Here is a 12,541-nt window from a genome sequence, read left to right on the forward strand (position 1 = left end):
CTCCCATGATGCATTGGGTTAAAGTGACAGCGTCTCAGCGCACAATGAGTCTCTCCTCTTAACGTCTTGAAACCACAACGAACACACAAAGTTTTTAAATCTTTGAACTTAACTTTTATTACATCTTTTAGAAAAAACAGCTGCAACTTCCAGCTTTTTTCTGCCACAATTATCACAAAAATGCATGTGAGATTGTGGAGGGGCTGTAGATCAATACAGACTAGGAGTTTCTCCTTTTTTTTAATTTTTGGATGCTGGTGTGCCGCAGGATTTTTGCCAAGGGTAAAGTGTGCCGTTGCTCAAAAACGGTTGAAAAACACTGGTCTAACCCACCATCACACACACTTCTCCCTCCTGCCCATAGGAGCAGCTGCAGGACACTTGGGACCATTTTACCATAGTAGCTTTAGCCTGAATGTTTCCAAGCCGGTTTTTACCACTGCTGACTGTCTCTTAATCATTTAGAGAAGCTTTTCTTCATTCACACCACATCTTTGTCCCTTTTGTCTTTCTATTTTAAGCGCGCTGTCATCAGATGATCACACAATTCCAATAAAAACAATCAACAGCGCGCCCTCGCGCGCGTCTCTGTGAGAGCGCGCTCCAGCACGTTGGGTCGCGCCCTCTGTTCAAGACCCGAGGGAGGGAGGAGCGGCTGCAGCGGGGGCGCCCAATCAGTGACGATGTGCTTCTGTTACTGATCGTATTATGTAAATATATGTGCGCAAACATCTGTGAAATTAGAAAATACGGACTATAGATAATTTTTACGACTTCGGTTTGGCGCCCCCTTTGGCCGGCGGCCCTAGAGGCGCAAATGCTGCATAGCTTTGCGCAACTGTCTACACCTGATGGCAATGATTCACCTCCAGCAACTGTTGCTTTGTTATTCTACCCCCCCTCAACCTTCTTTAACCCCTTCTTTTTTTCTAACCCCTTTCTTTTTTACCCTTACCCCCCATCTCTAACATCCACCTCCCCTCTTCCTTCTTTTTTTCTTCCAGTCCCAACAAAAATGTATACAAACATAAGATAAATTACGTTTTAATATAAAGTTTAGCCTGAAATACAAAAGGAGTTTAGGCAAATATACAGCTCATATGTCAGAATATTCATAAACATCTGTTTTAACAGTTCTGTTGTAAATCTGTCAGTAAAAAACACAAGAGGCCTTCAGCTCTCATCTGTTTGCAGCTGATGGACAGGACAAGTAAAAAAAACAAAAGATTTAGGATGGTAAAGTAAGATGAAATAAAACGTTTGTTGAAGACAGCATTTGTGGTGATAAAGGTCTCTTCCTTTATCAAACGGCACGTCAAGTTGGAGAACAATGCAGTTTGCTTACATGTGCCGTGTCTTTTCAGTCAGTCAGACCATTTTCACCATCTTTAACCTGAGCCAAAATAAAGCAAAAACAGTCTTACTGTGGCTTCAGTTACACGGAACTAGAGCTCAGATCAACTAAAACAAGCTCCAAGCTTCAAAGTCTTTTTGGTTTTAGACTTTTTTCCCCTCCAGTGTTGAAATGCAGTGAAGCACCTAGAAGTTCCATTCATCCCTTTTCTGAACCTGCTGAATCCTGTTAGAGGTCACAGGGTTGCTGGAGTCAACCCAGCTACTGTTGGACGAAGGCAGGGTTCACGCTGAGCAAGACGCCAGTCTGTTGTAGTCTCACATTAACACTTAGGGACAACATGAATCACTAACACCCCATGAAACGTGTTTTTGGACAGTGGAAGGAACTGGGAGTGACCGAAGAGAACCATGCACGGGAAGAACAGGAACACTGAACCAGGGCCTTCTCTCTGTGAAGTCAGAGCCTTAACCACTACGCAGCTGTGCAGCCCACCCATAAGTTTGCTATGTTTTCATTTCTCCTGCACTTCAGACATCATTTTTGTACATGCCTGTCCACCCATGCAGCATCTCCTTAGGAGATGTGGTTAGCTGATCAGAAAAGCATCTCCTCCAAAAATGCTGACAGTGTGCAGGAGATGACCAGGACTCTTTACACTTATCTTCAATCAATTGATCACTGTATGTAAACTTCACAAGTAAAGTAATATCCTGATAAGATTCCTGTCCTTTTTATGTGATCCCCTTCATTTCAGATCCTGGTGTAAATCCCCAGAGGGACATTTCTGTGTGACACAGAAGAGGGTTTGGGTCCAGCAGCTGGCAAAGTGCTGAGGGGGTTTGATGGGATTTGGATGAAGCTCAGACTGAGGCTGGGGGACTTTCAGGAGCCGTTTCCACACGCTGAAACATTGATTCTGGCCAAGATAAAGATAAAAACCTCTGGCCTTTTGTGTCGCCGTAGATAACACGGGACTTCAAGCTGCATTGTCTTCCAATATACTACCAAATACTATAAATCCGTTCCTGCCCTTTGCTCACTATTGAATGTGGTTGTTTACATTGTCAATGCTTTTTACAAGCAGCTGATATTCAGAAATCATTGGTGCGACAGACAGACAAGAGGTCAAAGGTGTCAATGAGAGCAGGAAGGGACATTTTTGTTTGACCAAACTTCACGTATAAAGTCTCATTTCATGGCAGCCTGAGGTATAAAGGTCAGAGGTCATGCCTGCCTCTGCACAGCCAGGTGAAGCATGGGGTCTCTGGGGGAGAAGGCCCAGACATGTTCATCCACTCACTGCTCACTCTGACTGGTCCTTCAAAGACAGCCTCTGAAGCACGCCGCACGCCATTGGAAGGTCCGGTCAGTCCCAGCGTGCGCCTCTGTCCTGTGATGCCGTGATGCTCCTCACAGAGGAGCATTGTTGGCTCATCAGTGTTTGCTGTTGTTTGTGTTTACCAACACCAATGAAAGAGCTTCTCTGCATAAGAGCGGCTTTAAAAAGAAAAGAAAACCGCTGACAGTTTTTATTCCACAGCTTTGTGTCTGTATAGTTCAGCTGTCACATGATCAGCAGAGCACTAATGATCACATGATCGGAAGTGGTTTCGATGAGGCTAACGACCTGAGAAAGGCCGTCTTTTGTCTCAAACCTGCAGCCTGTCATGTGTGCCTTTGACCTTGCCACAGCTGTAGCAGAGGGGGGGGGGGGGGGTGAAGGAGTGGGGTTGGGGGCTGCTTTGAAGGGTCAGAGTACCTCTGACAACCCCCCCACAGTGCATTCTGGTTTAGGTGGTGCTATGGGGGATCTCAGGTGATCAATATAAAAGGTGCTCTTGTGCAAAGCGCAGACACTCAGAGTGGTTGGTCGCTGCCAAACGGAGCAGCAGTGTGCAGACATGTGGAAGGACTCCAGCAGCGGTAAGAGCGCTCAGACCTGTCACAGCCAGGACTTTGGGGCCTCTTTTATTTTCCTTTTTTTCTTGGAGTTCAGGGATTGTTTGGTGTTTTGAAGCAGAAAGGGAATTTATTTCACTGCAGTGACAGAAATGAGAGACAAATTCTTCAGAACAGAGTTCATGTTGGGCTTCAGAAGACACAGAAAAGCTGCAGGAGCTTTTGCTTCATACATCATCTCAGATAATTCATTGAAGGTTAACGCTATCTTCATTTTGCCGTGTTTACTTGACTTGATAGTGCTGTCAGAACCACTTTAGAAAGAGAAGCTCATTCTTTATCTGCGCATTGAATTAATGGCATTTGCTGTTTGGTGGATCTGTGTACATACCTGACAGCTTCACGTTTTAAACCCGTCACGTGTGTTGACCCCCATCTCTGTGTTCCTCAGACGACGCCAGATCTGCGGCCTCCGGTGGCGGCACCTCTCGCAGCGCCAGCCGCAGGAAGAGGACCAGCTTCTCCAAGGAGCACGTGGAGCTCCTGAGAGCCACGTTTGAGACCGACCCGTACCCGGGAATCAGCCTCAGAGAGAGCTTGTCCCAGACCACGGGCCTGCCAGAGTCCCGCATTCAGGTACCTGCTGTTTCACAGAGGTTCTGCTTTATTTTTGAGACGAGATGGAAAGGAAAATGAATGCAACATAGTTTAGCATTCAGTGAAATCCTTCCTGCCAGCAGCGGAAACTCTGAACAGTGTTAAGAAGTCGGTTACTTCATTTTCCAGTGTCCCTTTCAGGATTAACAGTTATTTTGAAATGAATGGTTCCCAGCAAACACACACATGCCTGCAAGCACGAGCACAAGGAGCAACTGCATGTGGAAACATACGACTGGCCTCTGTTGTAAGATGTTTGCTTGGTTATCATCAGAAGTCTTTGTGTTCAAATGCATCCTGCATTCAGCAGCAGATACTCTAATCTGTGGAGCGCTTCACGCCTTTATCTGCACAGATGACACAAGCGCTTTTTATCAGGGTCTTGTTTTTTGGGTGGGTAAACAGAGCCAGCAGCTCTAAAAGCTGACATGCACTGGACTTGCCCCCCCCCCCCGAGCCTGATTAAGCAGCCAGTGATTGACAGGAAGTTTCTTCTGTTCTTCCTGTTCAGGTGTGGTTCCAGAACCGAAGAGCTCGCACGCTGAAGTGTAAAGGAGCCAAGAAAGCTCTGTGGCAGTCTGACAGTCCGGGGCACAACTCTTTCCACGCCGCTGCCAGGGCGGGGGCACTTCGACCTCACGACCCCCCACCGGCCTACCCGTCCCGAGTGAAGCAGGAGGTGGAGGAGGGCAGCTATTATGGGCAGTGTCCTGCTGCTTATGCCAACGCCCAGGAGCACGCACACTTCAGTTCCCTGTTTGGGCATCAGCAGGGGGGGCATCTGGACACCAGCTCTCCTCTGGGGGGCTACTGGCCTGGCAGTCCGAGCGGCCCGGCCTCCCCCCCATGGGGAAAACCTTTGCAGATGAGCAGCTTCAGTTCCATGCAGCAAGCATTGATGTTCACGGGAGAGCCGCAGACGTATGCGACCCCCTCCACGCCCCACTCCTCCATCCCAGACACGCCCGACTCTGGATACTGGGACGCCTGCTTGGAGAACAGCCCACCAACCGGGGGTCCGTTCAGCCAGCTGGAGGAATCCTGCAGCAGGGCTGCTCTGGAGGACAGCAGAGATCCAGCAGCAGTCCAGCACGCCCCCCTGCCGGTGCTTTCGCTGCAGGAGATCCTGTGGGAGCTGAATGAGAGCTGGCTGGGGGGTGAAGGACTGGAGGGGTGCACTGTGGGAGACCAAGCCTCTTCCTGAGGCTGAGGGATGTACTGTAGTTTAAGAGAACGTCTGCCTGAGGAATCCCAATCAATCAATCAATCAATCAATCAATCAATCAATCAATCACTGCCCCCCCCCTTTGTATTTATTCATCTTCTGATTATTTAAGTCTATTTATGATTTCTGCAAATAAAAGTGGATGTGTTATAATATCGGTTTCTTTTTACATTCAAGAGTTTACTGCAGATGCTCAACCACATTGTTTTTGCAGCCGATCAGTCCAACAAACAGGATTCTGAAAAGCTTCAAATGAAGCATAAAACATAAAACGCAGCTCTTTCCAGAGAACTTTCCAGATTCAAGAATAGCAAACGAACAAAGACCTGTACAACCCAGATGCTAAGGAAGGACTGTGATCTAACTACAGCTAAAGTCTTCAGGGTCACTTTAAAGAAATGCCAGATTCCAAGAAGGAAATAAGGATTTTTTTCTTCATCTTTTGAGTTTCCTTAAAGTCACAGAAACCTTTATTTTAACAATCTCAGTTTCAGGAAAAGAGGTTGGAGATCAGCCACTTCAGGTGTTACATTAAAACATTTAAATAATTTTCTAAATATAATGAAGTTAGGCTGTATTTTTCTTTCCATTTTGAAACCCGAATAACAAAAATGGACATAACCATACATTGTTTAAGGCACAGTCTGTGTGTGAGGAGGACGTTGTCCAAAGTCCGCTTGATCTGTAGTTGGAATTCAGGACAGATGTTTCCAGAGGACGAACAATGAAAGAGAAGACGTCTGGTAGTTTCCATGTGGGAGTCACAGAAAGAAGGACAACTGTCATATTCCACATGGAATCTCCTAAGTAGTTAGATGGATATATCTAGTTAAAAATGTTATAATGTATTTCTTTTGTTTTTGGGTATAGCTGGAATTTTAAACAATTTTTTCCACTAAACTTTAGTGCACATTTTTCAATTTACAGAAATTCACATTCAGTTATACAATAAAGAAACAATTGCAAATATCAAACACACATATAAAACCAAACAATAGCAATAGGTCCTTCGTGTGTGTCGTTTTCTTTTAAATGCTCATATACAAACCAAGTTAGGGTGAACAAACGTTAGAAATGCGCATACAGAAAAAACAAAATAAAAAAAGGCAAAAAACAATTCAAAATAACAATAGTTTTGATATTTTTTAATAAATTACTCAACTTAATTTTAAATAATTTGTTCTGTATTTTTTATTTCTGCTTCGAAAAACTTGACTAGACTTTCTGTTTGATTGTATGGCATAGGATGATAGTTTACATGTTTCTGTAGTTTCTGGTTTCTCTTTGATTTTAAGGCATTTGTGAGTTTTTCCCTGTTATTATATGAGCGACACTCTTCACGGGAAGTCGTATGTTTAATGAAAACCGCAGCAGAGGAGTCGTTCGTCAACCTCGCTGTCGGGAGAGCTCACACCAGCCTCCCGGTGAGGAACGGACCGGAACCTCCCCTCTTCGCCTCGGGGTCGGGCCGCATGGTTCCGTCCTTCCGCTGTGCCCGCACGGTCACATTTGGCGGAGGCACCGGCGCGAGCAGCGATGGCGGGAGCCGACGGAAGCGCCTTTTTCAGGAGAACCAGCCTGTTCTGGATGGTCACCGTCTCGCTGTCCGTCGCGTATTTCACTGTGAGTTCTGGTTCGGCTCTGGTTCGGCTCTGGTCTCTGCTTGGGTCGAGAGGAATGTCGTAAAGTTCCGACCCGGTCGGTCTTATTCCACAACTAAAGGACCACAGAGCAGTCTCTGCCGGGACATACGTCTGTATGATACACGTACGTCCCGGCAGTGACTGTATCATCATTTAGATTGGATTGAAAAAACCTAAGAGTTTGTAGGAAGTATGTCAGAAAGTATTTAAAACTCATCAGGACAGTAAACTGTAGTAACAGAATGTTCCACCGTCACCACAACATGACAGCAGGAATAATAGTTCATTTATTATTCATCATAATGCTGCTGTCATTGTGTCGTTTGTCTGCATTGGGTTAGAATGAACATAAGCAGGTTTTAGCTTCAGGGAGCATAAAGAAACGGAGAAGATCAGGAAAATGGAGCAAATACTGAAATATGAAACCCCCTACTGCTGGTTATTTAGGTAGTTATGCTCAGATCTCTGTTTTGAAACGGAAATCATTATGTTACAGTGAAATAATGCACACATATTTAGGAAAGTCATGGTCCTGTTAGTAAGTAGGGTTCAACAAAAAAATCAAATTATGAATTTGTAGCTTGTGAAAACCGTCTAAGGCTAAAACGCGGCGTAGGAGTTAGCTTTTGGTTTGACCTTCAGCCACCGAGGTCATTACCGCAGCTTATCTGAGCCGGAGGTCAGAGTCCCGCTCTGCTCCCGTCAGCAAAGTGGGCTGCAGAAAGTCCCAACAGCAGGAATAAGAATGTGTTTGGGGGGGGGGTCTTCATGGAAGCAAAAAAAATGTCGGCGAAAAGCAAAAATGTCTCTGGTGGTGTCGACCAACTGCTGACGGGGAGAACAGTCTTCTGTAGTCTTCTTCAGTAATGTCCCAGTCTTCGGGTTGGGGGGGGGGGTCCCGGGGTTGGCTCCAAACACCAGCTTCAAGTCCTAGAACAGCTGGACTTGGATCAGCGCACAAGCGGCCCACAATCCCCCTCTTGGAGAGTCCAAAGCAGCAGCAGTTTGGTGTTGGCAGAAGATTCTTCAGCTGTTTTAACCTTTGTGCTATCTTATGGGGGTCAAAATGACCCCCCCTTCCATTGACGTGTTCTCCCTACCATGACAAAGGTGGATAAAGGTGGAAAGATTTCATGTAATCCATGGACACCAGTGAAGATCACAAATCAGTGAAGAAAAAAGGTTCAGAGCACTGTTTAGTGGGTCTAGATGACCCAACTCCCATACATTAACGTTGGGAGTGGGGTCATCTTGACCCCACAAGATAGCACAAGGGTTAGAAAAAGAATCAAACACCCAAAAGCCCCCTGCAGGCAGCTGCATCCACCCTCAGCTTTACTGCTTTCTTTGTTCTAAATGTCTGGCTGCTTTTTTCATATTTTAGTTTCTTGAAGCTTTATCCGCTTTTCCTTTGGTTTTGTCGTATTTTTTTGTGCATGAATGTGGAACAGCATTTAAGTTTCTTTTCACGCCAGAGGTGCAAGGCGTCGGTATCTCTCTGATTATTTTGAGGCTCGGTTCTGGACGGAAACCAAACCAAAGCGACCCTCAAATGGAGCAGCAGGTATCCGTTTGTGTGCAAAAAAAAAAGAGCTCTGAAGAAAAGCTGAAATGATGGCTTCATGTTCATGTGACCAAAGATGAGTCATGACCCGGTCAGGAGCAGAACCGGTCCTTCAAACCACACATTTTCATTTCCTTCCTCACAACAAGGATGTCTTTGGAAGCACAATCAGCTGCTGCCGCCTGATTTCAAAGCATGACAGAATTCCTTCACAGCCTCATTCTGCACGGATCCACAGGATTTATTGGATCCTGAGGACGTTTTTCTGCGTGGGAGTCCTAGTGGACAGTCATGGAACTGTCAGGGGTTAATAACAGGGAGTCCTAGTGGACAGTCATGGAACTGTCAGGGGTTAATAACAGCCCATCTTCCTCTGAACCTGCCTGTGGAGGTGAAACTCGCCACAGCTGCCGTTCATGTTGAATAACGCTGAACTACTGTTGTCGTTTGCAGTTGATGGTGTTTGCTCCAGAAAAGATTCCGCTCCAGTCTCTGGGAGTGTTTGGCAGCTTCTGCAGACACCTGGTGGATAACTATGCGGGGCTGATGCATAAAGGGTGAGTGCCGCCCCGCATGGCTGCTGTCAGTGTGGCGAGTGTGGCAGGATGGCATGTGACTGGCAGATCGAGAATTTTCTGTCCTGAATCTGCATATTTTTAGCAGGTTGGCTTTATCAGATTGGGCGGATGTCCTTATTCCTAAACCCCCGACTAGCAAAAATCTAATGGAGCATTTCAGCACCAACCCCCTGCATAGGCAGTGAAGCACAGTGGAGGTGTTGTGGTGATTTGGCCTCCTCTACAGCGCTCATGCATTCATGGTAAATGTGAGGTTAGTCATGAAGTGGGTCGTGCATCGACGCCACGATCCTTTAGACCACATTGACACCAGAGAAGAATCCAGGTTTTGTAATGGTTCGGTCCAAGTCCAGAGTTCAGCTGAGATGAGTAAGGGGTGGGGGTGTCGGAGCGGGAACAAAGGGCTCAGACCTCAGTGAGCAAAGTCAACACAGCAGAGAGCAGCTGGTTAGGATTCCTCCACTGTGACGCATGTTTCTGCAGAAAACAACCAATGAGTTTGACGGTTTTTCCTGGTTTTGCCTCATTTGTGTTCAAACGCAGTTCTGGGGTCTAGTGAGGCGGTTCTCAGCTTTTAGATCTCACAGTTCCATCCATGTCTGATGGAGAAGCAGCATGTGGTCTTCATCACACAACACTAGCTGTGTTTACATGGACAAAAGTAATCGGAATGAACGCCTGATTGGAAGGAAAACGCGTCATGTAAACACGCCGTTCAGAATACTCTGCCCCCATCAGACTCATTCGGATCAAAATTTCTTTCCGATAGAGATAGGTGGGTTATGCCGATTGTTGATCCGATCGTTGTTCATGTAAACGGTTCATTCTGATCATGGGTCACTACTGCTCTGGTTTAACGTCATGCATAGACGGATGTTTCGCTCCAGAGAGCTTTGGAGCTCAAACAGGACCGACCGGCTGCTCTGCGGACGCCCGGTGTGAAGCGCCGCTCCGCCCCCGGCCCGCCCTCGCCCTGTCCTCGCCCCGCCCTTGCAAAGGGGATGCCGGGGAGGAGCGCTTCGTGCCCCGTAACATCTGGACCCTGCATCTCTGAGCAGAGCAGCCGGACTTATAGCTTTGTGTTTGAGGGGAGGGAGGATGCTTTGTTACGTGTGCGTTTTGTTGTTTTGTTATGTGCTGGAGAATTCAGACTGCGATCCGTCCCTCCGCTGTGGGTTAGCGGCTGCTCGGGCAGAGCTCAGACCGTCAGCGCACACAGCGGCTTTGGGGCGGTGTGCGAACTTTTCAAAGCAGAAATGTCGCTCAGTCCTTAGAAACTGTTCAAACAATCACGTGGATTTGTGTTTCTTGACGTGTCCCAACAAAATAAAGGCTGATGTTATTCCAGATATTTACGTGCAGCCAAGATGCAGATTGCAGCATTTCCTGCCTGGATTTTATGTTCGTCCAAGGCTAAATGTTGTTAGCGCGTGTCCGTCTTCTCCTGGCTTCTTCCAGCTCCGTTCTTCCACAGAAAAAGCACTGACCACACGGATTAAAAATAAAATGATGAGCAAACAGGCGCTTCATAATAACCGTAACATTAACAAAAGCACGTTTAGAAGATCGTCTCGTATATTACGGAGCTGCCAGATATCTATGTATGTGGCAGCTCATCTTGTTAACAGCGGGGCTCATACCTCTTCCGGTATTTTAAAGAGGACTGCACATTTATTCCAACCGAAAGTTTGACCCATGTAGACGTTCGTTATAATCGGAAAAAGGTTTTTCTGGGCCCATGGACACGGTTGAACTCTAATCCGACCATTGATCCGATCCAGATATTTTGCCCATGTAACCGCGGCTACTGTCTTCATCACACTCTCCATCTTCCTTCATGAACCTGAAAGCAGCTCCATCCAGGCCCAGCAGTCTTTTGGGTCTAAAACCTTTAGAGAGAAAAGGGGCTTCAGTCCACAGATGATTTCTTTACAGAACAAACTTTCCTTCAAGTGGCCTTTGATGGATCCAGCGAGTGCAGAGCCGGCACAAAGTGCCCATCAGAGTGTGATGACGGCCTTTTTTAGGCGTCAAAGCTGTAATCTCTACAGACAGGAAGAAACCATTTCTGTTGTGGCTTTAACATGGAGAGGATGCTGAGTGCCTGTGCTCCTGTCTCAGGTGGTGGGCAGCCTTTGCTATTCATGTCTTTGAGGCCATCGTCTCACTGAGAGTCTGCAGGTAAGTGTCCATGAGGGGGCGCTACGGTCCCACCCAACCGATCCTCCACCAATGAGTCAGTCTCTACTGCACAGCAGGTCACCACAAACACCTTTTGGTCTCCACACAGTAACAAAGGAATCAGCAACTCGGGGGTTCGATGCCTGTGGTTTGTCCAGACCTTCTTGTTCGGCTTTGCCTCCCTCGGCCTGCTGCTCAAGTACAACCCACAGCGGCCCAAACAGCGCTGAGCCCCCCCTCTGGATTGAAGGAGCACTGCTCAGTTTGAAACTGTGCTTGCCCTTTGACCCCGCTACATTCCAGGGGCTTCTGCGCGCAGCAGATTATTCGGGTAAACTTGTACTCTGATGACCTTTTCTGTGATCAATATTGGGGAAGTCCACAGAGTTTTCTGGGTCTTAACGTCCAGCAGCAGGAGCAAAACTCCTCTAGTGTTCAGATCTAATGCCTGAAGCCTTAATGTCTCAGCAGTTCTACCAATAAAGAGAATTAAAAAGAACCGAGTCGTCTTTATTCTCCTGAAACCACTCTGGTTTACCGAGGTCACAGGGAAGCTGGCCTCCAAGAGTCGTGTCTGATGAACACAGTTCAATTTAAAAGTTCAAAGCCCTCGTTTTCTGATGTGAAACAGGAAAGGACTCCAAACAGGTCTCTGAGGAACTCCATCAAGGCTTTCGTACTCGCCTGTCTTCTGAAGAAGGTGAAGGCGTCATGACAAAAATGCCTTTGGAGGCAGATCTGTCATGGAAGGACTCTGCAGCCCTGCCAGCAGCTCCACCAAGACCCAGCAGGACGCCGACCACCTCTGGGGGGGGGGGGGGTTTGCAGAAACATTAGCAGCTGAGACGGATCATCGTTTTAGCAACACTTGTTTGGGCGTTGCTGAAATTCTTCACATTTTCTTAAAAGTCCATTCAAAGCTTTTCCTCCAGTTCTTTAATCTTTCACGTCTCAAATCCAGCCCGATTGGTTGTGTTGTGTTTGTGTGTCAGGAAATGTACGCTTTTAGCTGAACCGCTGTGTGAGAACGCTTCAGAGAACCCTCTACTATGAAGAAGTCTGTAGGAACCTCAGGAACTTCTGGAGCAGAGGCATGACGATGGAATGACAGCTGCTGGACGGCATCACATCCTCGTATCCTGATGCCACAGATTTCAGCCTCAAAAACAGTTTCCCTGCTTTCTTCTTCACATTTGAAACCTCTTCTTCCGTTGGTTCTTTGTGGTTCTGTTCATGTTCTGCTTCCTGTGCAGTTCTCTGCTTTTACAGGAAAACATTCAGTTTCTGTTCTATCTTCTGAAATGACCAACTAAAGAATACAGCGTGTGAACAACACAGTTGGCTTGGAGTAAGCCTGATGCAGTTTCCCATCATCCCTTTGTTTACACGCTCTCCCGCTAGCTTACAGCCTCACAAGCCAGATTCCAGCTCAGACGA

General features: G+C 46.9%; 2 protein-coding genes across 2 annotated transcripts; both read left to right on the forward strand.

Annotated features, from left to right (window-relative positions):
- Positions 1-3,691: 3,691 nt before the first annotated feature.
- Positions 3,692-5,316, forward strand: LOC101155136 (homeobox protein Mix.2-like; the record flags this gene model as incomplete). Its single annotated transcript, XM_023963469.1, has 2 exons — positions 3,692-3,892; positions 4,425-5,316. Coding segments are annotated over 2 exons (894 nt in total), but the record flags the coding sequence as incomplete, so codon positions are not given.
- A 1,288-nt stretch (positions 5,317-6,604) lies between these two features.
- Positions 6,605-11,603, forward strand: tmem254 (transmembrane protein 254). Its single transcript, XM_004076864.4, has 4 exons — positions 6,605-6,761; positions 8,799-8,902; positions 11,045-11,104; positions 11,214-11,603. Exons 1-4 carry the CDS (start codon positions 6,675-6,677, stop codon positions 11,332-11,334), a joined length of 372 nt encoding a protein of 123 aa, XP_004076912.1. The 5' UTR covers positions 6,605-6,674; the 3' UTR covers positions 11,335-11,603.
- The last annotated feature ends 938 nt before the right edge of the window (positions 11,604-12,541 follow it).

This window comes from Oryzias latipes, chromosome 15, assembly GCF_002234675.1.
Source record: "Oryzias latipes chromosome 15, ASM223467v1".
Lineage (NCBI taxonomy): Eukaryota > Metazoa > Chordata > Actinopteri > Beloniformes > Adrianichthyidae > Oryzias > Oryzias latipes.